Source organism: Hyperolius riggenbachi, chromosome 3 (genome assembly GCF_040937935.1).
Source record: "Hyperolius riggenbachi isolate aHypRig1 chromosome 3, aHypRig1.pri, whole genome shotgun sequence".
Classification (NCBI taxonomy): Eukaryota; Metazoa; Chordata; class Amphibia; order Anura; family Hyperoliidae; genus Hyperolius; species Hyperolius riggenbachi.
Window position 1 is genome coordinate 461,921,953 of NC_090648.1, and position 26,504 is coordinate 461,948,456.

Below are 26,504 nucleotides of genomic sequence, written 5' to 3' on the forward strand. Positions count from 1 at the left end.
TACTCCATCTCCTGGGCAATACTTAGGGCCACATGCCAGTCAGACTCACAAGTCTTGTTGCCATGGAAGAATGTCTGCATAGCACAACACAGAGCAGCTTCCAGAGGGCGAGGTAAGGAGAGGAACTCAGCCACCGCTACACGGCAACACTTTGAGGTGGCAGTACTGGTGCTAGATTCCCTTTAGAGACTGTCCTGATATGGGACATGCTAACTAGCTCACCTTTAAAGAGAATCTGTGAGTTTTTTTTATAAATTAAAATAAAAAAAAATTACCTCACTAGGGGGGAAGCCTCTGGATGACAAGTAGCAACAGTACCTGTGCAGGAGCACTAGCAGCTCTCTGCTCAGACTCCAGCGAAAATGGCCTAGCCCGATCGGGTCTGCTCTACTGTACAAGCAGCTTGTGCCTATGCAATAGCGTGAACCCGAACAGACTTGGCTACTTCTGCCTGGGCAGAAAGCTGCTGGTGCGCGTGCGGGCAGCAGTGACATGTGGACCTTCAGGGGTGGCATCGCTAGATCCCCTCTGCTGAGGATGATGGGGGAAGCTTCTTAAAGAGTAACTGTCAGGCTGCAAAAGCTAATTTAAACCTCTATTCTCCTGTGTTAAACAGTTTAGAAGGAAGCCAAAAAAGCAATACTGAAGTTAAAAATCTCTTACTTTGATGTTTGCTGAACAGCAAGCCTCTTTATTCCCAAGCTCCTAAGGAGGCCAGCAGGCCGCATAACAGATACTGCAAAGCATTCTGGGGCTGCTTCTTCTCCCCAGTGCACTCCCTTGGTCCTCCCCTTCATTTCCCTATCCTGCCCTAAGGCTGCTTTCACAGTGGGAAGTTACAGACTCATGTTACAGCAGCTTGTAACAGCAGCCTAACTCACAGCACTGAAAAATCACAGGGCACATGTTCCATTAGAGTATACTGCATGAGTCCGCTATTGTTCCTAGCCACATGGCTAATTAATATTCACTGCACAGTAGTGTTGTCGGATCATGAACCATTAGGATCTTTGATCCTGATCTTTTTTTGTGAGTCGAATCATCAGGAAGCAAGGTAAGGGAGGATATGACATCACAATTGGCTTCATACAAGACAGACAAACATGGAAGCTGCCATGAGCTGTCAGGAGCATCATTCTCTGCAAATACTATATAAAAATTCTGTGAAATCCAAACGTGGACAGTGAAATGCATATGTAATGTAAGTACAGCCAATATTTAGCTACTGATATGTGTTTTTTTTTCTCTGAGACCCTATACCTAACAGCTCCTCTTTAAGGATCCAAAGACTTCCCTCTCCTGAGAGGAGTACTCCCCAGGGGAGGTGTAGTAAATATAATGCATCCACAATAGCGCCTAGTTACTCGCCACCTGTGGGTTATTGACTTCTGTACAGTCAGACTTATTTCTAAACGCACAAAAATGAGCCCAGATTACATCTCCTTCCACCGATCTGGTATAGTTAAAAAACAAAGTTTATATTTTATTTTGTGTCTGAAAAGGACACAACATTTTTAAGTTTTTATTGTCTTATCTGCTTTGTAGAAATTCTCCTGCATTCACTGATGACACTGCAGAAAGTGAATTTCTCCAATAGGAGCAGAGCAGTATAAACTAGATGTTCCAGCCTTACCCCACCCTGCTGAAAGATAAAAATAATTTAGCCAGCGCTGACACTGACATGGAAGTAATGGAACTTTTCCAACACTTCAGTCTTTTTCCAAGTGTATCGAAAATGTTCATGTGAAATCAGCATTAATGTCAAGTAAATAGTCCTTTTCTGGTACTAGTCTCCCGGGAGACTCTTGAGTGCTGTATATAAAAATAATGCATTCTCAGGGGCTGGGGAAACAGATTTTTGTGCATTTTGGCGATGTTCAGCGATGGATTCCTCATTTAGGAATGTCATAGCGGATCTGAAGTTGGCTAAATGATTCATCGTTGTATCATTACTCACCTGCTCACCTGTAAAGAAGCCTATCCACTTTGTGAGCTGTCTGGTGTCAAAGGTGATCATAAACATGCTGGTGGGTCGCCCCCCCCCCCCCCCCCCCCCTCACAAGTCTCCCGTGCTCAGTGTTAGTCTCACCTCTCTGCCGGCGAGATTTCAGGCCTCCTCTGGTGTTCATCGTCACAACGAGCACCTGTATTTCATGCAGCGTTCTCCCCAGGTTCTTTTAACCGTGTGCTCCACCCGGCTAATTTTGGTGAGCACCCAGCTGTCATCAGCTTGCCTCCTGCCATGCTGTGAGCAGAGTTGTGCCGACTCTGCTTTCACCAGTCGTGCCCCACCTGGCAGCTTTTTCATGCCACCCGGGTGGAAAAAAATTCTGGGGAGAACACTGCTCCAGTGTCACCTGGAACAGGCACTCATGGGGGTGCCGGAGAAGGCCGGGAGTGGTACTGTTAAAGAGGCAAGACTTCAACACTGCGGGGGAAGGGGGGGGGGGTAGGTTTTCGTTTATACAGCGGGGGTGGAGGAGACCGGTCAGGTGTCCTCGGTTGGTTGATGCAATATCAAATGCCACTACTACCTCACCCTTGTGACTGTTTTGCCAGCATTTCGGATAGAAAGATTAATAGGGTGGCTGTGTTATGATGCCGATTTTCTTTGAATTCAATAAAAATTATGGAATTGAAAGGTTAATCGGGCCGCAATATTAAGTAATGTATGGGTGCTAGGCCTGAACGATTTTAGGAAGAGATTGAATTGCACGATTTCTGTCCGAAATTTCGATTTGGTTCACTATTTTCTTTCAATCAAGCTTTAGTATATCACACAGTCCAGCTCGGTCACCTTAGCTCAAATGCACAGTGCCCACAGCACACATCTTGCACACACACAGAATTAGTCGCACAGGGTGTCAGAGTGATCTGGTGTGCATTGTGCAGAGTTGCAAAGGAGGCAGGGGGCGGAGCCATGATAAATCTTAGCCTAGATGCCTGGCTCGTAGCTCGTAGTCGGTAGTGGTACTGTCTGTGACTGACAGGCCTTCCGTGGCGCGCTAGGCTAGGAGCTAGAGAGCACGAGAGTCTGCGGGAGAAGAGAGAACCGAGAGCCTGTGGGCAGAATCTACCGCCTGCCCAGCTGATGAAGTGCCAGGCTGGGCGGAGCGAAAGTGTGAGAGCCTGCCGCGGCCGCCCGCCCAGTCAATGACTCACTAGGCGGAGGGAGAAAGTGAGAGGCTGAGCCCTGTGATGACGTCAGAGGTGGAGGCGGCACTAGGAAGGAGTAGGGAGCTGGCATGCGGAAGATGGACTGCCTGGCTGAACTGAAAACTGCAGGAGGGCGGGAGGGATATCGTGAGAGAGCACGGCATTCACGATCACGGAATCGTCATTTCCGTGATCGCGATTCCGGTTTTAAATCGATAAATCGTTCAGCCCTAATGGGTGCCTTTAAAGAGACTCTGAAGCGAGAATAAATCTCGCTTCAGAGCTCATAAATAGCAGGGGCACGTGTGCCCCTGCTAAACCGCTGCTATAGCGCGGCTTAACGGGGGTCCCTTCACCCCCAAAGCGACCACTGCGACACTTGGTCGCAGATTTGGTCGTGATTTATCGCTTCCTGGAGGCAGGGCTAACGGCTGCAGCCCTGCCTCCAACCGCGTCTGTCAGTGGCGCATCGCCGCCTCTCCCCCGCCCCTCTGTGAAGAAAGACTGAGAGGGGCGGGGGAGAGGTGGAGATACGTGCTGACAGACGCGCGTGGGGCAGGGCTGCGGCGGTTAGCCATGCCCCAACCAGGAAGAGGGGATGCGCTGCACGGAGGGGGATTTGGGGGTGAAGGGACCCCCGTTAAGCCGCGCTATAGCGGCGTTTTAGCAGGGGCACACATGCCCCTGCTAACTCTGAGGTCTGAAGCGAGATTTATTCTCGCTTCAGACTCTCTTTAAAGGGGTTCTTTCGCGAAAAAAGTAGGCAGTTAAAAATGTGACAGATGACAGGTTTTGGGCCAGTCCATCTTTTTAAGGCCTCTTGCACACTGCAAGCAAATCAGATTCAGATTCAGATTTTTAATCTGTTTTTACATCCGATTCCGATTCAGATTTTTAATCTTAACTGCATGCTGCGTTTTTTGATCCGTTTTTCTGTTGATTGTATTCAAGGAAAATCGGAAACGGAATCGGAATCGGAAAACGGATTTGCAGTGTGCAGGGAGCCTAAGGGGGATTCTCAGGGCTTTCTTTGTTTTCAACAGCATTTCCTGAACAACAGTTGCAAAATCTAACTGACATAATAGTGTGCAAGTGATTAGGGAGGTCGGCTGGTATCTTGCTATTTTGGCAGTTAAACTGCTGTTCAGGAAATGCTGTTGAAAACAAAGAAAGCCCTGAGAATCCCCCATAAAAAGATGGACTGGCCCAAAACCTGTCATCTGTCACATTTTTTAACTGCCTACTTTTTTCGCGAAAGAACCCCTTTAACCCCCGTGGTTGGGAGTACAGTAGAATAACAAATGGGGATGATTATATACATTTGTATGCAGCTTAAAGTGGACCTGAACTTCTCTCAGCTCTAAGGGCTGGAACCCACTAGAGCGATTTTTGTATGTTTTAGGGAGCGTGAGAAATTGCTAGTCCTGCGTTTACGCCCTAAATTGCAAACGCAGGACATGCAGCATTTTGTTAGCGTTTTTGCGCTTCAATGTAAAATGTATAATCACTGGCGTAATCGCTCATCAAAACTTGCACGGAGCGATTTTGCTAGCGTTTTAACGTTAATGTACACTAACAAAATTAAAAATTGAAAGGACCAATCAGACTTTAAAAAGCTAATCGCTACACACCCGCTGGCAAATTGATTAACTTTCTAAAATCGTTCCCTAAAACGCTCATGAAATCGCTTACAAACTGCTCATACAAAACGCTAGAGATTGCGATTAGCGATAGCGTTTTGTAGTGGGTTCCAGGCCTATAAGATAGGCAACAGCATAATAACCTTTAAAGAAAAAATGTATTGTTTAGTCTGTACAAATCCTTCAATAATTCTGCATTTTTTCTACTTCCTGCTTTCATGGAAGCAGACATATTAACATCCTGTGTTGACAAATGAGATCTCTGCCGTGGCAGTCAGGTGACATAGTTGAGGGATCAAATTACAACTTTTGATTAGTCAAAGATAAGTGGGACTTAGAGAAGTGCACCCTGTATGTATTTAGAGAGTTTAGCCTGTCTGTTTGTTATCTATCGTTACTCATCCCTAGTCTTTGGGTAAAATTAATCCAACTTGCCTGTTTGGGGAAAGGAAGCTGACGTCAGGGGACACCTGAACACACAATTTTGCCCGAGATACTCACATTTATTTTGAGGAAAGTCTGGACCGTGTACATTCCTTTCTGTTGAAGCTGGCCCAAAACTGTTGGTGAAAATTGATGCTGTTCTTTCCTAGCACCACCATGTCGTTTATAGGCTATTTGTATTCCCTTTAGTTTGAGTGCAACCCTCAGGCTCTCTGGAATGCCGGAACATACATGGTTGAGAGGAGGACGTGCCATGCCCTATCATTTGACAGCGAACGGAAGCCTAACAGTTGCAAAGTGCAAGGATGGCATCATCAGGAGTATTGCGGGGAGACAAGACGGGTGGCTTCAAATAATGAGCAATAAAATGAAAATTGAGCCCAGATTACATATCCTTCCTGCTTCTGCCTATCTGCTATAGTTACTAAAAAATAATAATGGTTAGATGGTGTAACCAGGATCCTGTTTCCCGTTGGACACTTGTATATGGAAGGAGAGCCACTCAGTATCTGCATGCACAACTCTCCAGTCGTGGGAGGTGGACATCTGCTAATGACCTAGGTACTCAAACTGTATGGAAGCAGTGCCTCAATGTGCTTGCTGCACCATTTACTCAAGCTGTGACTATATTGGTATCAAAATATCAACTTTAAAATCGCAAGTACACACATGATAAAACCAAGAAACATGGATCAGTGAGCGCTCACTGCTACAGTAACATGGGTCACAAACAGTTAAAACACTTGGCTATCGGCCGGCATATGTCTATGCAGAAAAGCTAGTGACACTGTTATTGTCCCACTGCCACAACACCTTTTGAGCACTGATAACACCTGTAGAAGTTTTCACTCTTCTCACGTTCCACTAAAATGTTTTTTTTTCCCTTGTGGGTGGGAAAAATGGGTGATTAGTATAGTAGTTTTTCCCCTCCTCCTAACTGCCTAGAAATAGAAGAAAAATGTTTCTAGGACAAACTTCTAGTTTGAGACAAAGCGCACTTTGCATATGGGACTACCAAGAAACATTTATATTTTGCAGTGTTTCTGCAATTTTCCTACAGAATTTGTTTGTTTTGTTTACACACATGTGAGCACCTGTCCTGCTCCCTGTCCCAACAGCTGTACATGTTCAGTAGCGCAAACACACGGACACTTAGGTTTTATTACACAGGATACTATCAGCCTATATGATTAGTTGAATCCTGTTTATAGCAAACTCCAATGGACCAGTAACAGTAGTTTACTATATCGGAGGTTTACTATACGAAAATTGGTCATTGTATATTTCTACAGACGCAATTGTTGGGACCTGAAGACTGCGTTCACTATATCCAGAGGTTTACTATAACCATATTCTGCTGTAGTATGCAGCTTGGGCCTTATGTAAACATGCACTGTCATGGATGACGGAGATAAGAATAGTCCTAGGTGTCCTCTAGTAGTGTGTGTCACATGTTCTCATGTATATTTCTGTTGACTCACACATAACGTGACTCAGTCATGCTGTATGGGAAAACTCTGCTTACCTGCTCAGTTAGTCATCGCAAATGAAATGTCCTTTTCCAAAGATGAACAAAGTGTTCTTCCCACAGGCTGAAATCAAATTGCAAGAGCTTTTTTTTTTTACATTTGTCTCCACCAGGGCTGTGGAGTCGGAGTCGTGGAGTCGGGCAATTTTGGGTGCCTGGAGTCGGAGTCGGGAAAAAATGCACCGACTCCGACTCCTAATGAATTTGTAACTGTAATTAAAATAGAAAATATGATAAAATGTTCTATTTCTCAGATAATAGTCATTAAAAATAATGTATATATACAGTATATATACAGTAATAGCTGTGCTTAGTCCACAAAAATGAAATAAACCAATCAAAATTAGTTACTTGTGCTGCTTGAATAAAGCAGTCCCCGTATTTTTAAGGTCAGATATACATATCTGATTGTGACTGTATATATGATGTGTACACAGGAATCTCTTATATATACTAAATAACATCTATGCTGTAAGTATAAAGCCTGATGTGTCACTAATAGAGATGGTCAACGAGATGGAAATAATTCTGCGTTGATGCTGATTTATGCAAATGTATGCACTCCCTTTGCTGATGAAATCAAATAATTTGATATGTTGTTAAAATTTGGTTTGGTGACTACAAATTAAAGGGTAACTGAGACGGATGAAAAGTAAAGTTGTATACATACCTGGGGCTTCCTCCAGCCCCCTTCAGGCTAATCAGTCCCTTGCTGTCCTCCACCACCTGGATCTTCTGCTATGAGTCCTGGTAATTCAGCCAGTCAGCGCTGTCCGGCTGCATGCCGCTCCCACAGCTAGGAACATTCTGCACCTGCGCAATAGTTCTGCACACGTGTAGTATGCTCCTGGCGGCGGAGTGTGTGCATGCGCACTACGCCCGACTGGCTCAAGTACCTGGACTTATAGCAGAAGATCCAGGTGGTGGAGGAGGACAACGAGGGACTGATTATCCTGAAGGCGGCTGGAGGAAGCCCCGGGTATGTATAAAACTTTAATTTCATCTGTCCCAGGTTTACTTTGTTACACAGTAGTACTATACTCTACATATGCACTCCCCACAGAGCTGCAGGGAATCCACTGAGAATGCTGTGCACATTGAACACAGAGGTGTTGTCTGTTTACAATCTCCTCATTCCCCTGCAGAGTACCTGCACATCATTCTTACATGTTCCCACACTTACATTGCCTAGGGCCTGATAGATGTTCTTTGTTCCGGTCTGTACCTTTTACAAGTACTCTTACCAAGGACTAGTTTTAGTCTAAAGGGAATAAATATAGTAGTCTAAATATCCTTCTCACTTCAGTTGTCTTGTAAAATTCCTAAGCGTTGGCAGTTAAGAGACGAATTTCATGTTACATACTTTTAATCAACAAAATTGTAATATGCAAATTAGAGGAGTCGGGAGTCGAGGAGTCGGTGGAATCCTAAACTGAGGAGTCGGAGTCGGTGGATTTTTGGACCGACTCCACAGCCCTGGTCTCCACTGTCTTGAGTGAAAATTGCTCCCCCCACCAAATCTGAAAGTGTTCAGCTGGCCATACACATACGGTAAATATCCATCTAATGTTCCAAAATGCTCCATTCCTTTTTGAAAGGAATCTATTCCTACCACACACAGCACATCGATTTCTCAGATTTTAGCAGGGAATGTATTAAGGATTGATCGAACCACAGCCTTCCTCTGTTGGAATCCGTGCTTCTCTATTGGTTGTATCTGCTACTCCTGCTCCACCCCCAATCGCCCTGGATTTTCCATCCTGTCTGTTTAAAGCGTTAATTTGTGGTTCTTTTTAAAGGAATAGCCAATCGGTGAAAGTGTCAGGGCTGTGGAGTCGGAGTCGTGGAGTCGGGCAATTTTGGGTGCCTGGAGTCGAGTCGGGGAAAAATGCACCGACTCCGACTCCTACTGAATTTGTAACTGTAATTAAAATAGAAAATATGATAAAATGTTCTATTTCTCAGATAAGTCATTAAAAATAATGTATATATACAGTAATAGCTGTGCTTAGTCCACAAAAATGAAATAAACCAATCAAAATTAGTTACTTGTGCTGCTTCAATAAAGCAGTCACCGTATTTTTAAGGTCAGATATACAGATCTGATTGTGACTGTATATATGATGTGTACACAGGAATCTCTTATATATACTAAATAACATCTATGCTGTAAGAATAAAGCCTGATGTGTAGCTGTCACTAATAGAGATGGTCAATGAGATGGAAATAATTCTGCATTGATGCTGATTTATGCAAATGTATGCACTCCCTTTGCTCATGAAATCAAATAATTTGATATGTTATTAAAATTTGGTTTGGTGACTACAAATTAAAGGGTAACTGAGACGGATGAAAAGTAAAGTTGTATACATACCTGGGGCTTCCTCCAGCCCCCTTCAGGCTAATCAGTCCCTCGCTGTCCTCCACTACCCGGACCTTCTGCTATGAGTCCTGGTAATTCAGCCAGTCAGCGCTGTCCGGCCGCATGCCGCTCCCACAGCCAGGAACATTCTGCACCTGTGCAATGGTGCTGCACAGGTGTAATATGCTCCTGGCGGCGGAGTGTGTGCATGCGCACTACGCCCGAATGGCTCATGTACCTGGACGCATAGCAGAAGATCCAGGTGATGGAGGAGGACAACGAGGGACTGATTATCCTGATGGCGGCTGGAGGAAGCCCCAAGTCTGTATAAAACTTTAATTTCATCTGTCTCAGGTTTACTTTGTTACACAGTAGCACTATACTCTACATATGCACTCCCCACAGAGCTGCAGGGAATCCACTGAGAATGCTGTGCACATTGAACACAGAGGTGTTGTCTGTCACCCATAAACCTTGTTCAGATTGTACATGAAGTGTAATATAGGAAGAATCTCCTCATTCCCCTGCAGAGTACCTGCACATCATTCTTGCATGCACCCACACTTACATTGCCTAGGGCCTGATAGATGTTCTTTGTTCCGGTTTGTACCTTTTACAAGTACTCTTACCAAGGACTAGTTTTAGTCTAAAGGGAATAAATATAGTAGTCTACATATCCTTCTCACTTCAGTTGTCTTGTAAAATTCCTAAGCGTTGGCAGTTAAGAGACGAATTTCACGTTACATACTTTTAATCAACAAAATTGTAATATGCAAATTAGAGGAGTCTGAGTCGAGGAGTCGGTGGAATCCTAAACTGAGGAGTCGGAGTCGGTGGATTTTTGGACCGACTCCACAGCCCTGGAAAGTGTAAAAATAAAAAAGCCTCTGGTCCTTTAAGTGTATGAAACAAAAGTGTGGTGTGTTCTGGATTTTTTTTTTTATATTAATATAAATACCTGAGGCTTCCTCCAGCCCCTTCGGCCTGATTGTGCCATCCTCCGTAATCCGCCCCGGTAATTCAGCCAGTCTGGGTCAGTCTGCGCAGTAAGCTCCTGACTTCTGAAGTTACCGGCTAAATTGTAGAGGGCGGTGGGGAGGAACTCATCGGCATGAAGGGGACTGGAAGAAGCCCCAGGTATGTATAAAACTTTTTTTTCATTTGATCATCTCTGGTTCACTTTAATGGGACCAGAGGCTCTAGTCCTAAATGAGTTAAATCTTTAGTTTGTATGTTTCCATGGATTTCTTTTGGTTTATTTTTTTTTCTTGCAAAACAATTGGCCACAGTCTATGTATGAGGACTGTCGGGACTCGATCCCTTGGATGACAGTTGGGGACTGGGAGTTATACAGAGGCATCAGTTTGTGTGTGTGTGTGTGTGTGTGTGTGTATGTATGTGTGTGTTAAATTGGCAGACTGTCTCTCCCGCCGACACATTGTCTCAAATGCACTCATGCCAAATTCTAGGTAGGCGTAACGGACTATGGTAGAGATTCGTTTGTGAGCCCCTCCAAGGGCTGCTGACATGACTATGTACTCTGTAAAGCACTGCAGAAGGTGTCAGCACTTGCATTTGGGTGTACATTTTTAACTATTTAAATTTGCAATTGAATTGTCGTCCGGCTTATCTTTTGTAATTGCCATTCACATTTGATCATTTTGTTGGGCATATCAGGTTTGTCACTGCAATTTTCTCTCTACAGTAATGGCACCAGTATGATCTCTCTGATCATTCCTCCCAAAGACCAAATTTCACGGGTGGCCAAGATGTTGGCAGACGAGTTTGGGACAGCGTCAAACATCAAGTCTCGTGTGAACCGGCTCTCAGTATTGGGAGCCATTACATCTGTACAGCAAAGGCTTAAACTCTATAATAAAGGTAAGGCAAGTCTGTACAATGTTATCCATCATGTGGAATGGAAATGATGTATGCTTCTTACATTTTATTAACTATTGAGTCTGAATGTTTCAACAAATACATAAGTCTGCGTTCTACCCAGGATTTCTTTCCCGCCGAGTGTCATAAAAAATTAGTTGGGCAGGGCAAGGAAAAATAGGGCCCGTCGCTTCTATTGGGCAAAGTAGTTTTAGAAGGTCAAACTGGGCAAATGCCCAGAGCTGGCTAATGGGCCTCCAAGTCCCCCCACCCCAATTGACAATGCTCCCCCAGTGCCCTTGCAAAATGAGTGGGCTCCTCTGACATATTATTGCTAGATGCTGCTGTGTGTACCTTCAATCACACACCGAAACAGACACACAGGCAGACATGAGAAGCTTACCTCTGGTATGGCAGCAGCATGTGGAGAAAGGCAGCGCCAGACAGGGAGGCAACAAATAGGTGCGATGCACACACTTGCAGTCCGTGTGTTAGCAGCAGAGGGTGAGTTTGAGAAAAATCGCCCAATGTACCATATTTGCATGATGGTAATTCAGACCGCAAAATCTAGGGTGCCTCTGTGCTGTACACTGTACACTTTACCAATCTGCTGACATGCAGGACCAGAGAGTTGTGAGTGTGTGATCCCACCCCTTAATTATTCATTGCTCGGCTGGCCCCACCTCCTCTCCATGTGCTGTCCTGGTGAGAGAGCCATGACAGCCGGGTGCTCACCAGAATTAGCAGTGTGGAGCACCCGGCTAATAGGGCTTGAGGAAAACACTGCAGGTATAGTTCTACCTGTTTATTTTTTTTATTTATTTTTTATTATTATTATGTAACTGCTGTGATTGTGTTCCCATTACTGTTTGCTGTGCTTAAAGCAAACCTGTCACTATGCAATTTGCTTTCTTCATGAGGGAACAGCATCTGGCGCAATTAAAACATTACAGAACATTTCATAGTCATTAGTTATAGGGGATCCTGCAGCGAAAAGCTGTCCTGGTCTTAATCCAGACTGCATTATTCCATCCGAGACGGTGGCTTCATCCAGTGATGCTGAGCAGGTGATGCCCCGCCCTGTGACTAGCATGCAACCTGTGTGCCAGACAACTGGCAGCCTCCAATACATGGGCGTTATACTAAATGGTAGATGGAATGTTTGTGCTGCTTCTCTCACTATAGACCAGACCTATTCATTGCTATCAGCTGCTGCTGCTGTTTGAGGTGAGACGCACTGTGAGCGCTTTTCTGACCATCATTGCTGTCTGGGCGTTTTTAATACACGCTCCCATTGACTTGCATTAAATCACGGTAAAACTGCAGCGATTTTACAATGATTTTAGCGTTAGTCAATGGGAGTGTTGTCTCAGACTGCGCTGATGGTCAGAAAAGCACTCTGTGCATCACCCCTAACTGCTGTATTTCCAGATGTACGATCATTTCTGTGCCTCTTTATTTTGTTACTTTATTTGCTTGTCCTGGCCTGTATTCCTCAATTTTAAAGGTATCCAAACGTTTAGGGCTCTTTCAAATAGCACATTAAAAACACCAATTAGCTGCTCATTTGCTGGGATTAAGTACCTTTTGGCTGCAAAACAGAGCGGTTGTAACAAGGTGTGGTAACTAGCCAGTAAGAAGTCACGACCAGGACAGACTTCCATCCGCTCAGATGCACATGCAGAGGTCGCTGCAAATGTTGGAAACGACCTGCACATAAACAGGAGAGGCTGATAAAGCAAGAAAACCCAAAGCCGATTGTAATATTGTAAAAGATATTTGCCTGAAAGAAGTACGCCTCTAGGTCCTCCAGAGGCTCCCTGTGTCCTTCTCCAGACCACTGCCGCTTTCAGGGACCCTCTTGAAGTCCGTGACCACGCTCCTCTTCATGATTGAGCACGGCAGTGCTGACCCATGCACGTATGGCCACGCCTGTGCAGAAGCACGGAGCCACTCGTGGACAAGTAGCTTTTTCTTTATGTGCATGCGTGACCATATTTGTGCAGTTTGGCTGCGCTTGTACATAGCGGGGAGCAAAGTTACAATAATCGGACAGGCTCTTGCCTGATATGTTCCGACAGTTAGCGATTGGCAACGGTGTGGCAAATTAAGACGTGGGAAGCGTATAGAAGATCCAGTAGCTTCCCTCTTCATGTGTAAAGGTCCATACACACATCCAATTTTTATCTGCAGATGACTGGTCAATTTTACCGTCTCCATATACTATGAGAGCCTACCTACACAGCCTACTTATAGTATTCAAAATCTGTTAGCCCTCACACTACATGGCAGTGGTAAAATTGGCCAGTCATCTGCAGATTTAAATTGAATGTGTGTATGGAGCCTAAGTATCTGTTTTTTTTTTGGGGGGGGGAGGGTCACAATCCACCTTGGATACACTAAGAAACATCTGAAGCGAAAATACCATATGTTGAATTGTATGTGTAGTATAGAAAACAAATAGAACATTAGTAGCAAAGGAAAGTCACATGTTTTCCAGTACAGGAAGAGTTAAAACGTTATCTACGCAAAAGAGATTCTCTGAGCTATTCCACCAACTTGTTCCAACTCTGTTCAGTTTTCTGAATAGCTCAACAGCTGAAAACGGTGAGAGACAGCTTGAGATGAGGTTTTACCTCAGGAAAGTTCAAAGGATCATTAGCTCTGCTCTGTTTTACAAAGAGTTAGAGTGTGCTTTCTAAGCTGCAAATATGACAGAATGATGCAGTGTTAGAAATAGCTATATAACTTTGCTACTAATTAATTATCCGTACTACACATACAATTATCTCATACATTTATTCTTGCTTCAGTGTCACTTTATGTAAGCTGTTATTGATCTGAGAGCCCTTAGTGATGCTTTACAGGTTACATAGGAATACAAATTTGTTTTCTGTGGATTGGTTTGGTCCCTTTATACATTTGTGGTGTTTTGTTTTCAGTACCACCAAATGGTTTAGTTGTTTATTGTGGAACAATTGTAACAGAAGAAGGAAAGGAAAAGAAGGTCAACATAGACTTCGAGCCTTTCAAGCCAATCAACACATCTTTGTACCTATGTGACAACAAATTTCATACTGAGGTAAGGCGCTGCAATTTTATTTATTTATTTTTTCCTTTATAGGAATAGTTGTGCGATTTGGAATGTTCCACTTTAGAATTAAAATGTGTAAAAGTAAATTCTGTAGTAAATGTGTGTAAGTAGATACAGTAAATTCATTTATCGGCACGCTTTGTCATCTGCGCTGCTGATCCTGTTCACTACAATGAATGGGTCAGTGCTGTGCTTTGCTGAAAAATGCGGGCAGCAGTATGATAGCGCATCACACTTCTGTGCAGCCCATGTAGTCTGAATATCAGACAGTGCAGTCTAGGCACTTCTGACATTCCTGCATGTCACACACCATACATGTTGCTGAAGTGCACACGCCCAATGTGTATAGTGTGAACAAGGCCTAAGAGGGAGGCCTCTGGATCCACCGTCACCCTTCACCTCGCACTTTTCAGTGCTCTGATCCTCCGAAGGCCATAGAAAAGAGCATGTGAGCTGAGCTCGGTCGCTCTGCGCAGGTTCAATCTACTTAGCTTTTACCACTGAGCCAGAGTGGCTGCTCAGTGCTACTGCACAGGCTGTCTGCACAGTGCAGCTGCAAGCATTGGGGTCCCAACACCGGACCAGGGGGGGGGAGGGGGGGCTGGAAGCCTCTGGCGGATCTGGTGTCTCCACTCTACCGAGATAAGAATCTACGTTTTGCCCCTAAATACTTCAAAGGTTTGCTTTGACAAATTACTAAGCTAGTGATTTGGCATCCAACACAAGCTGCAATGACACCCTTCAGTGGCCTGACCTTTTAAGAATTATAATCCAGTATAGCAGGTTTCATTCCACCACTGATTACTCAGACGCAGGGAATAAGGCAGTTGTCTCACTTTCTCCCACAATATCCTGCGCTATAATTGGTGAGTTCTAAAGCCTCGTACACTTGTCACCCAGGAGGAATTGGGACTCTAATCTCTAGGGCAACTGTGCAGGGATGAGGCTGTACAGGAGGCAAGCAACACCTTCAGTTTCTATGCAGGGGAGGGGGGGTTAAGGGGAAACTATGCCTTCGGCTGAGTCATTCAATCACCAAGGGACTGCTGTACACACAATATGGATTCTCAGCAGCCGGGAACCATCTGGGTGTGTACGAAGCTTAAAGAGAACCTGTACTGAGTAAAAATATTTAAAATAAACACATGAGGTAACTTCAAATGAATATTACATAGTTACCTTGCCATCAGTTCCTCTCAGAAGCTCACCATTTTCTTCTGACAATAATCCCATCCAGTTCTGACAATATTTTGTCAGATCTGAAATATATCAGTTGCTGTCAGTAAAATATCAGTTGCTGTCAGTAATGTCCATGTCTCCCTATGGCTCAAGTGGGCGATGTTAGTTTAACAGTGTGCTGACCAGGAAGCTGTTATGGGTAATGGCTATTTTCAAAATGGAGGACGGAAAATTCCCTTGATCACAGTGAACAAACAGGACGTGGGACAGGAGAAAGACACTGAGTAGACTACATGGAAGGAAAGTATGACTTGTGTATGCTTATTTTGACTTTTATTTTCAGTACAGGTTTTCTTTAAAGTACCCCAGAACTGAGAGGGGTGATTTGTATGCTATAAATGATTTGTTTGCGGTGTTGTGACAAGCACCTGACATGTCACAGCACCATCTTTACGCTCCAGTGCCCCCAGGCGTCCCTGTAGTACTCTGCTGACATGTTTGACTGGGATGAACTTCAAATATGGGTGGTGGGAAAGTTGCAGTTATCCTTCTGTTGTCCTTAGGCACACTTGTACCTCCCCCTCACGAGCACTGTAATAGCACTGGAGGCTTGGACGCAACCGGCGCCACCTTAGACTGCGCACTGCGAGTAACTTCAGCGCTGTCAGAAGGCGGAGCAGAAGTTGCTCTTAAAACACTATAACTTGGCCTCCAGCAATAGCAATGAATTACCGGTTTAAAAAAAAAAAATCCACTCTCCTATTCTGGGTTCCCCTTGCTGTCTTGACCCAAAAGTATTTCTGGGTCAGTGCCATTTCTGTGAAAATGCCGGTGTTTACAAGAGGACCCTGTAACGGGAAGGACAAGGACAGCGAGGGGAACCCCGGAGTAGGAGAGTTATGTGTGCGGTTTTTCTTTTGTTTTTGTTTTTTAACCTCCCTGGCGGTAAGCCCGTGCTGAGCACGGGCTATGCCGCAGGGAGGCACCGCTCAGGCCCCGCTGGGCCGATTTGCATAATTTTTTTTTTTTTTTTGCTGCACGCAACTAGCACTTTGCTAGCTGCGTGCAGTGCCCGATCGCCGCCGATCCGCCGCTATACGCGTCGCCGCAGCCCCCCTCCCCCCCCCCCCCCCCCCCCCAGACCCCGTGCGCTGCCTGGCCAATCAGTGCCAGGCAGCACCGTGGGGTGGATCGGAGTCCCCTTTGACGTCACGACGTTGGTGACGTCATCCCGCCCCGTCGCCATGGCGACAGGGGAAGCCCTCCAAGAGATCCCGTTCTTTGAACGGGATCTCTTGATCTTCGATCGCCGGCGGCGATCGGAGGGGCTGGGGGGGATGCCGCTGAACATGAAATTTTTTTTTATTTTTTTTAAACGTATTTGCTGCCCCCTGGCGGATTTTGACAAACCGCCAGGAGGGTTAAACTGGTATCAGTTCAGGAGTACTTTAACCTCCTTAGCGGTATGGACGACTATATACGTCCATTACCGCCGGAGGTCGCCGCTCAGGCCCTGCTGGGCCGATTTTTTTAACAAAAAGCAGCAAACGCAGCCGGCACTTTGTCAGCCGTGTGTGCTGCCTGATCGCCGCCGCTTTGCGGCGATCGCCGCGAGCAGCGGCGAAAGAGGGTCCCCCCAGCCGCCTGAGCCCTGCGCAGCCGGAACAAATAGTTCTGGCCAGCGCTAAGGGCTGGATCGGAGGCGGCTGACGTCCATGACGTCACTCCGCTCGTCGCTATGGCGACGAGGTAAGCAAAACAAGGGAGGCTGCTCATTGCGGCCTTCCTTGTTAATTCTGATCGCCGGAGGCGATCGGAATTACGCTTCAGGAGCGCCCTCTAGTGGGCTTTCATGCAGCCAACTTTCAGTTGGCTGCATGAAATAGTTTTTTTTTTTTTTATAAAAAAAAAACCCCTCCCGCAGCCGCCCTGGCGATCTTAATAGAACGCCAGGGAGGTAAAGTGGAACTAAACTCAAAACTTCCTCTCTGCTCTAAAAGATTAGCCATAGCTTAACCTTTGTGCTGAAAGAAGTCTTCATTACAATTTATGGAAATCTTAACCCCCATATTTCCCCCCCCCCCCACACCCGCTCGAAGTTTTACTTTTGTAGAAGGCACTGAAGGGGTTAAGCCTTAGTGTTAATGGAGAGCTGCCTCAGCAGAGGTCTCCTTCAGCCTGTTAACATTGGTTGATGAGAACTAATTAGAAATGTGTTCTCCCTAAACAAGCAGTGGCTGGATGGTGTAATGGGTAAGGGCTCTGCCTCTGACACAGGAGACCTGGGTTCAAATCTCGGCTCTGCCTGTTCAGTAAGCCAGCACCTATTTCAGTAAGGAGATTCTTGGGCAAGTCTCCTTAACACTGCTACTGCCTACTGTGTGCTGTGCATGAGTTCGGGTACGCTTTGTTAGTTCAATATTTATTGAAGGAAAAATAACACAATGAAGGACTGATTAAATGCTTGATCACTCAAAGCATGCGTTTCCCTCATTTGTTTGCTGTTTAAAAAAGAGACATCGGAAATACTCTGATCACCAATGAATGTTTTTGATTGCAGGCTCTCACGGCTCTCCTCTCTGACGATAGCAAGTTTGGATTCATTGTAATAGATGGTAGCGGGGCACTTTTTGGAACTCTTCAAGGAAATACAAGAGAAGTGCTTCACAAATTCACTGTGGATCTTCCAAAGAAGCACGGTAAGCACTGCTTTTAAAGCTCCAGTTACTGTTCTTTTACAGAAGATTTAATATGCATTAATCCAACCCCTTCCCCAAACTGGTTTCCTTAACCCTCCTGGCGGTTTGTAAAAATCCGCCAGGGGGCAGCAAATACGTTTTTAAAATTTTTTTTTTTTTTCATGTAGCGAGACGAGGTCTCGCTACATGATAGCCGCTGCTCGGCGGAATCACCCCAGAGATCAAGAGATCCCGTTCAAAGAACAGGATCTCTTGGAGGGCTTCCCCCGTCGCCATGGCGACGGGGCGGGATGACGTCATCGACGTCGTGACGTCAAAGGGGACTCCGATCCACCCCATGGCGCTGCCTGGCACTAATTGGCCAGGCAGCGCACGGGGTCTGGGAGGGGGGGCAGCTGCGGCGACGCGTATATCGGCGGGTAGCGGCGGCGATCGGACACTGCACGCAGCTAGCAAAGTGCTAGCTGCGTGCAGCAAAAAAAAAATTATGCAAATCGGCCCAGCGGGGCCTGAGCGGTGCCTCCCGGCGGCATAGCCCGTGCTCAGCACGGGCTTACCGCCAGGGAGGTTAAAGAATACATGAGGCAAATTTTAAAGTCAGATTTACTGATCTGGGGCTTTCTCCAACCCCTGAAGCCTATGTGTCCCTCACCGCAGCTCCTCTCTCTGCCAGTCTCCTGGGTCCCCCCTTTGTAGCATCCGCCGACCTGGCTAGGGCCAGTCAAATCTGATTTTATTTAATTTGCCTTGTATCCTTTAACCTCCCTAGTGGTATGGACAGATGTATCCGTCCATAAAAACATGCAGTGAACAGTATAAACGTGCATACACATCAATACTCTCATGCACTGTATACTAGACCCTTTTTGCACAGAAATCCCGGGAAAATTGAACGCCAGGCCTGAAAGATAAATCGAATTTAAACCGAAATCGTGATCACCAAGATCACAATTTCGGAATCGTCAAAGCGGCAATTATCGCGATCACGTCATTTCCACACGGGGGAAGATTGAAGGAGTGGCTTCAAACTTTCCCAAAGTCCCGGCGCGTGGGGCCCGTAGCGTTGGACATACCTTTCGCATGAGTCGAAACACTTTCTGTCTATCACAGTCTGCCGACTCTTTTGCTTGGCAAAACTCCGGGTTCCTCTGTCACATGACATACAGGAAGTATTCCATGCATTAGACCACCCAAAATACAGAACCAACACTAGTTTATCTGCACTCATAAGAGAGAACCATTTATTGCACAAAAATATGCTTCACTGTTTGAAAATTTGAGCAAAACGCCCCAATAAATATGGGGTATAAATTGCATAAATCTAAAAATGACAAGATCCAATTGGGGCCCCAATTCATCTAACAGAGAGAAACCACTCACATCACCACTCACTCATAAATATGCAGGGATACGACTTCAATCCGAAGATGCAATAAATTATGCAGTGATTGATATTTATTGCATCTTCGGATTGAAGTCGTATCCCTGCATATTTATGAGTGAGTGGTGATGTGAGTGGTTTATCTCTGTTAGATGCATTGGGGCCCCAATTGGATCTTGTCATTTTTAGATTTATGCAATTTATACCCTATATTGGGGCTTTTTGCTCAAATTTTCAAACAGTGAAGCATATTTTTGTGCAATAAATGGTTCTCTCTTATGAGTGCAGCTAAACTGGTGTTGGTTCTGTATTTTGGGTGGTTTATTATTACCAGTGCTAGCACCTGGGAGGTTTGATACATATTGTTGAGCAATTGTACATATATTTTTTTCCATGCATTAGAGCCTGCAGGAGGCGAAGTGGATAGACGGGTATCGCTGGTCTCATGCTGGAAGCTATGTACAGAACTGATGCAGCTTGGGGGACAGAGGAAGCACAGAGTGGGCACAGACAGAGACACAAGAGACACAGAGAGAAACAGAGTGGGCACAGACACAAAGGGGGAAAGAGAAACCCAGAGGAGGCATAAAGAGGCAAAGGGTGTACAAAGAGACAGGGGGACAGAGGGGGAACAAACAGGCAAGGAGGGGGAACAAACAGGCAAAGAGGGGGGACAAAGCTTGATTTGAAGGAAATCGTGAATCAAATTGAAATCGCAATTTCGGACAGAAATCGACAATTCAATTTTTTCCTGAAATCGTTCAGGCCTAGCCAGGGAGGTTAAAGAGAAGCCGTGACCAAGAATTAAACTTCATCCTAATCAGTAGCTGATACCCCCTTTACAAGAGAAATCTATTACTTTTCACAAACGAGTCATCAGGGGGCTCTGTATGGCTGATATTGTGGTGAAACCCCTCCGACAGGAAACTGTGAGGACCATGGTCCTGGCATTTTCCTCTGTAAACCTCGATGCATTGTGGGAAATGGCTGTTTACAGCTGTTTCCAACTTCCAAAAAAGCAAGCAGCATCTACTTCCACTGACATCGGCTGCCAGCAGTAAAAATGTCGTCATGTGATGTCAGAATGTAAATCAGGGAGAGGAAAGATTTTACAATGGGCAAACGCTGACTAAATCATTTATACATAATTATTGTAAAAATGAAGCACTTTTTATTACATTTTCACTGGAGTTCCTCTTTAAGGCCAGTAAATGTGGTACGATTCCCTGTGGTATATACGGCCACGGCAGCTGCGCCTGACTGTGCCAGCAGTGTTTAAACAATACCAGTTGCCTGGCGTACTGCTGATCTTTGCCTGCAGTATTATGTAGATCACACACTTGAAACAAGCATGCGGCTTCAGGGTCTATGGGTAAAGGTATTAGAGGCAGGAAATCAGCAGGACAGCCAGGCAATGTGCAGTGTTTAAAAGGAAATACAAATGGCAGCCTCCATATCCCTCTCAGTTCACGTGTCGTTTGAAACTACTTGTTAGCGGCTGTCTGTTTACAGCAGCTTGTCGTTGTTGCAGAGCACTCAGGCCTGGTTATTCTGGTCACCAGGAATATACAGCTGATATTTGCAGGTGACTGGTTCCCACCTGAAGGGTCCTTGGTAGGCACACGTGTGCAGTGTGTGAAGCTAAACAGCTTGCAGTCCTGGGCAAGCTATGAAACTAGAAAGTTTCTGTAATAGAATTAATAAAGAAGCTCCACTTTAGGTAACTGGGTATACTATAGAAGGCTATTGGGTATTTTCAGGCCATATCAACAGAATGTTTGCACAGTTAGCAGTTTACCGGTGGTGGTTTTACTGTGTATTTCTATTTTTATTTAAACCGACATCCTGCCAAAGCCTTTTTTAGCTTAAAGGGATACTTAAGTCAGGGGAACAAAATAAGTTTAACACACCTGGGGCTTCCCTCAGCCTCCTGCAGATGATCGGTGCCCTCGCAGCCCTGCTCCGATGCTCCTGGACCCGCCGGCGGCGACTTCCGGTTCTGCCATCACCGGCCGACAGGCATGGGAACGTGAGTGATTCTTCGCGTTCCCAGCCACAATAGCACCCCCTGTGCTCCTAATGCGGCAAGAAGGCCGCAATAGCAGTATAGGGGGTGGGAATGCGAAGAATCACTCGCGTTCCCAGCCTGTTGGCCGTCTATCTCATCATGGTACGTGTCACCTCGGATATCCTTTAAGTTGAGAATCTTTATTTTGCTGCTTGTGAGATAGGGCTGCACGATTTTAGGAAAAAATTGAAATTGCGATTTTTCTCTCAAATTGCGATTTCGATTTTTTTTCACGATTTTCTTCAAATCGAGCTTTAGCACTAAATTCACAATGCCCCCAGTATAGTTTAGCCAGCTATAGGTTCCCCAGTAAAGGTTAGCTAACTATAGGTGCCCCAGTATAGATAAGCCAGCTATAGGTGTTGCAGTGCAGGTTAGCCTGTTTAGGTACCGCATTACAGGGTAGCCAGTGTATGGTGCCGCCGTACAGGGTAGCCATCCTGATCCCCTTTAGTGTAACCAGATCCCCCCGCCTCCCCCCACACATACAGTCGCACACACCTTTAGTGTATATAGGCTGATCCCCCTTAAGTGTATATTGCTAGATTCCCCCTTTAGTGTATATATAGCCAGATCCCCCCCCCCCTTAGTGTATATAGGCAGATTCTTTCCCCTCCCTTTAGCCAGATCACCCCTTTAGTGTACATAGGCAGTCCGTCCCCCATTAATGTATATAGCAAGATCCCCCTTTAGTATAGGCAGATCCCCCACTTTAGCTTATATTGCCATCTCCCCTTTAGTATAGGCAGACACACTTTCCCACTTCCCTTTAGTGTAGATCCCCTTTAGTGTGTATATAGGCAGCCCCCCCCCCCCTTCCCCCGCTTAATGTATATAGCCTGATCCCCCTCTTTAGCATATATAGCCAGATCCCCCCTTTAGTATAGGCAGATACACTTCCCCCCGCCCCCCCCCCCCCCCTTCCTGTTAGTGTATCTAGGCAGATCCCCCTCACGATGGTACCTGCTTCTCTCCCGGCCCCCTCCTTCTCTCCTAGCCCCCTCCTCCAGCAAGTTCTGATCCCATGCGGCTTCACCGCATTAGTGTCGCGCGGTGAGCCGCGGTGAACAGGCAGCGAGTGTTGCTTGGTAACGGTGGGCGCCAGGAAGTGATGTCACACTTCCTGATTCAGGCCCCGCAATACTCGGCAACACTCACCACGGCTCATTGCGCAGCAGTCTAATGCGGTGAAGCCAAACGGGATAAGAACTTGCTGGAGGAGGGGGCCGGGAGAGGAGTAGGTACCAGCGGCTCCAAAAATCGCAGCAAAACCGACACTTTGACGATCTGAAGATCGTCAAGCCCCTGATCGTGATTTTTGGTTTTAAACCGAAAATAGTTCAGCCCTATTGTGAGAAGCTTTCACCTCACGTCTGTGGGGTTCCTGATGAGAACTTTCCATTCTTAAAGTGAACCTAAACTTAGAACTTCCTCTCTGCTCTAAAGGATATGCAACAGCATAACCTTTACAGAAAAACATTTCTTCATTAAAGATAACCTAAAGTAAAAAAAAAATGATGAACTCACCTGGGGCTTCCCTCAGCACCCTGCAGCCGATCGGTGCCCTCGCAGCTCTGGTCCGATGCCTCTGGACCCGCCAGCGAACACTTCCGGTTTGGCCGTCACCGGCCGACAGGCATGGGAACGCGAGTGATTGTTCTCGTTCCCAGCCTGTTTATCGCCCCCTATGCTGCTATTGCGGCCAGAATTAGACAGGTTGTTCTTTGTAAATACACACAGGGCGAATTTCTGTTTTTCTTGGCTGCTCTCTGAAGCGAGTCTAAATTCTCTTAACTTGTATTCATTTGAATCACCCACAGCCCTGCCAAACCACTGCTATCTTGCGGCAAAATGAGGGGTTTATACCCCCCAAATCCCCTCTGCAAAATCCATGACTTTCTTGGTCGTGGATATTTTGCTGCTCATGGAGGCAGAGCTATGAGCTACAGCTCTGCCTCCATGTGCGTCAATCTGCCAACGGTTCTCTTCCTCTCCCCGCCCCTCTCAGTGAAGATAGACAGAGGGGCGGGGAGAGGCGGGGATTGACGTGTGAAGAGGCAGCGCTACAGCCATTAGCTCTGCCTCAATCAGGAAGCGCTCCCCGGACACAAGAGAGGTGGTTTGGGGGGTATAAAACCCTCGTTTTGCTGCCGGATAGCGGTGGTTTAGGAGGGCTGAGGGTGATTCAAATGAATACAAGCTAAGGGCTCTTTTCCACTATGACGCAATCGCGTTTCAATTTCCACCATGCGATTGAGCTACTATACTCATTATAGTAAAGCTCAATCGCACCCAAAACGCGGCAGGACGACTATTGTTTTGACCAAAATCACATCGCACTAATGGAAATTGCTGCTACAGTTTCCATTAGTTTAATGTACCCTGCGATTTGCGATCAGAATCAAATCGCAGGGTAGTGCAAAAAGGCCCTAATAAAGAGAATTTAGACTCTTCAGAGTCTCTTTAACCAGGGCAGGGCTGTGGAGTCGGTACAAAAATGATCCGACTCCTCAGTTTATGAAACTTCCGACTCCAGCGACCCAAAATTGCTCCGACTCCACAGCCCTTTACCACCGGCAACAATAGATGCCTAATAAGTGTTATTGACTTCTCACAATATGCCTCACGCTATTCTGACAGATTTCACCACACTGCTATTGCACCAATTTGAGCATCCCATTAAAATGGAATCAGTTTAGCAGCATGATTAGATTGTCCGCTATGGCAGAGTTGGGGGGGGCAGGGGAGGAACACTGCCTAGTTCTAAGTAGGATTGGGATTTTACAGATGCACTTATCTTATATTCCATCTCACTTCGGGTATCCTTTAAAGGAAACCTAAAGAGAGGGGAAGCAGTTTTTACCTGGGATTCCTTCCAGCTCATCTATCGGGTCCCTCGGTGTTTTTCTGGTCCGATCAGTTGTGCCACCATCACCCACTCACACCCAGCCGTGCCTTCCTCCTTGATCTCAATCTGGTGCCTGGCAACGTTCTGGGCATGCGCAGTTCGTAACACTTGCATCTGCACATGCACAGAATGCTCCCATGTACGAGAGTGGGATCGATGAGGCACACAGTTGGGCTGCTCAACTGACTGGACTGGTTGGACCCCAAGGAGCCTGATCCACTGTAGGCGAGCTGGAAGAAGCCCCAGGTAATTTTTCTGTCACTTTAAGGCAAGACTGAGTCTTGGAAAAGTTAAGAGCCAATGAATTTTAGTTTACATCGAGCACTACCGCTCTTTGCTAGAATTACTCGTTTGTTGCTGCCAAATCCTTACATTGCCTCTCTCCATTCATTGACACAGGTAGAGGAGGACAGTCTGCTCTGCGTTTTGCCCGTCTTAGAATGGAGAAGCGTCACAACTACGTCAGAAAAGTGGCAGAAACGGCTGTGCAACTCTTCATTTCCGGGGATAAAGTAAACGTAGCAGGGCTTGTGCTAGCTGGATCTGCCGATTTCAAGACGGAGCTCAGTCAGTCTGACATGTTTGATCAGGTGAGATTTTTACATTGGATGTTGAGTCTAAGGCCCAGTGCACACCGAGTGGTTTTAGGCGCGATCCACCAACCGCATCCGCCAGTGAAAATGCTTGGCTAATGTATTTCAATGGGCTGGTGCACACCAGCGGTTTGAGGTTGTTTAGCAAACCGCAAACGTGCCTCCTGCTGCACATTTGCGGTTTGCAGAAGTTTCTGCCTCAATGTAAAGTATAGTAAAAATGCAAACTGCTGTGAAAAACGCTACATCAGAGCGGTTTTCCAGGTGTTTTTGTTACAGAAGCTGTTCAGTAACAGCTGTACTGTAACAATATTTGAAATCTGCTACACAAAAACGCTAAGCATGTTTAGAAAATGTCTCTAAACATGCCTAGTATCGCTCTGAAATCTGCGCCAAAAACCACTAGCGTTTTGAGGAACTGCTAGCAGTTTTGGTGTGCACTGGGCCTAACATTGATGTACTGTACATACCCCCTGATGAGCTCTCCTGCGCATACAACAACCCTCCACTTATGGCCCTAAAAATATGGCCATGTCTCCCACCCGTGTTAGAGTAGTGCGCTTCAAGATGCATAGCCACCTGTCCTTGCTTTGGCTTGTATCCTCTAGTGTCCTGTGCAACTTCTGAACTGTCCGCTAGAGCTCCAGGTTCAACGTCATGTGACCACAATGAGCCTGAAGCTCTAGCGAGTTCAGAAGCTGCACGGGACACTAGAGGGTACAAGCCAGAGCGAGGCTAAGTGGCTATGCATCTTGAAGTACGCTCCACAGCGCACTCTGCATACCGGGGCCAACACACATCTCCCATGGATGGGCTGAATTTACGTCCAAAATTTGGGTGTCAATCGCCCTATCTGTGGTAATATACGGTTATATGCTTTAGATAATTTTGTACAGTAATAGATTATAGTGCTGTTTTGGAGTGTAGGCAGTTGGCTGACCTGGAATTGGAATTTTTTTTCTTTTTTGTGCTTCACATCTTCCCTCTAGTTGCAGCCAGTATAAAAACTGCAAGTTCTGCTCATTCAGAATTTCCAGGGTCAGGACGCAGTAATACTGGGGTACCTCTGCGCGGTGTAGGTGACTACACAAGAGAATTGTATTTTGTACCAAGACTCCGGCTTCTAACTTGGTGGGGGGGGGGGGGGGGTGTTAGCAGTGGATCCAGGATAATTGATTTCTGTGAAAGCAGTTGCATAAATATATTTGCATGTGAGTGTGCGAAGTTGACGGACTTTGCTAATGCAATAAGTTTTGAATCGGGATGATATGTATTGGCTAACTTAAGAGAATGAGTAACCTTTCGGCTGTGCGGCCTTCGTCAGACTTCAATCCTGTTTGCTTACAAGATGTTGGAACAGACAGCTATATACATGCAACATCAAAAGGTGGTACATAGATTATTTTCCTTTTACCGATGGCTAACACGATAGAATGCTCTACTGAATTCACGAACGGCAGAGTAGTGGCAGCGGAGGTACTTCAAGTCTTCCATCCAATTTGCCATATATCGGAAATAGTATGTTCTCTGTATGAGCCTCACTCTCCTGCTTGTCACATATGCGCGACGTGCAG

The 26,504-nt window shown here is 45.9% G+C and overlaps 1 protein-coding gene across 1 annotated transcript in view; it reads left to right on the forward strand.

Annotated features, from left to right (window-relative positions):
• The window catches only part of ETF1 (eukaryotic translation termination factor 1), a 47,984-nt gene that overhangs the window by 5,274 nt on the left and 16,206 nt on the right, over positions 1-26,504 (forward strand). The window contains exons 3-6 of the mRNA XM_068277925.1: positions 10,836-11,011; positions 13,951-14,090; positions 17,842-17,980; positions 24,737-24,927. Of these exons, the coding sequence (XP_068134026.1) occupies positions 10,836-11,011; positions 13,951-14,090; positions 17,842-17,980; positions 24,737-24,927 (646 nt within the window). The remainder of the gene's footprint in view (positions 1-10,835; positions 11,012-13,950; positions 14,091-17,841; positions 17,981-24,736; positions 24,928-26,504) is intronic.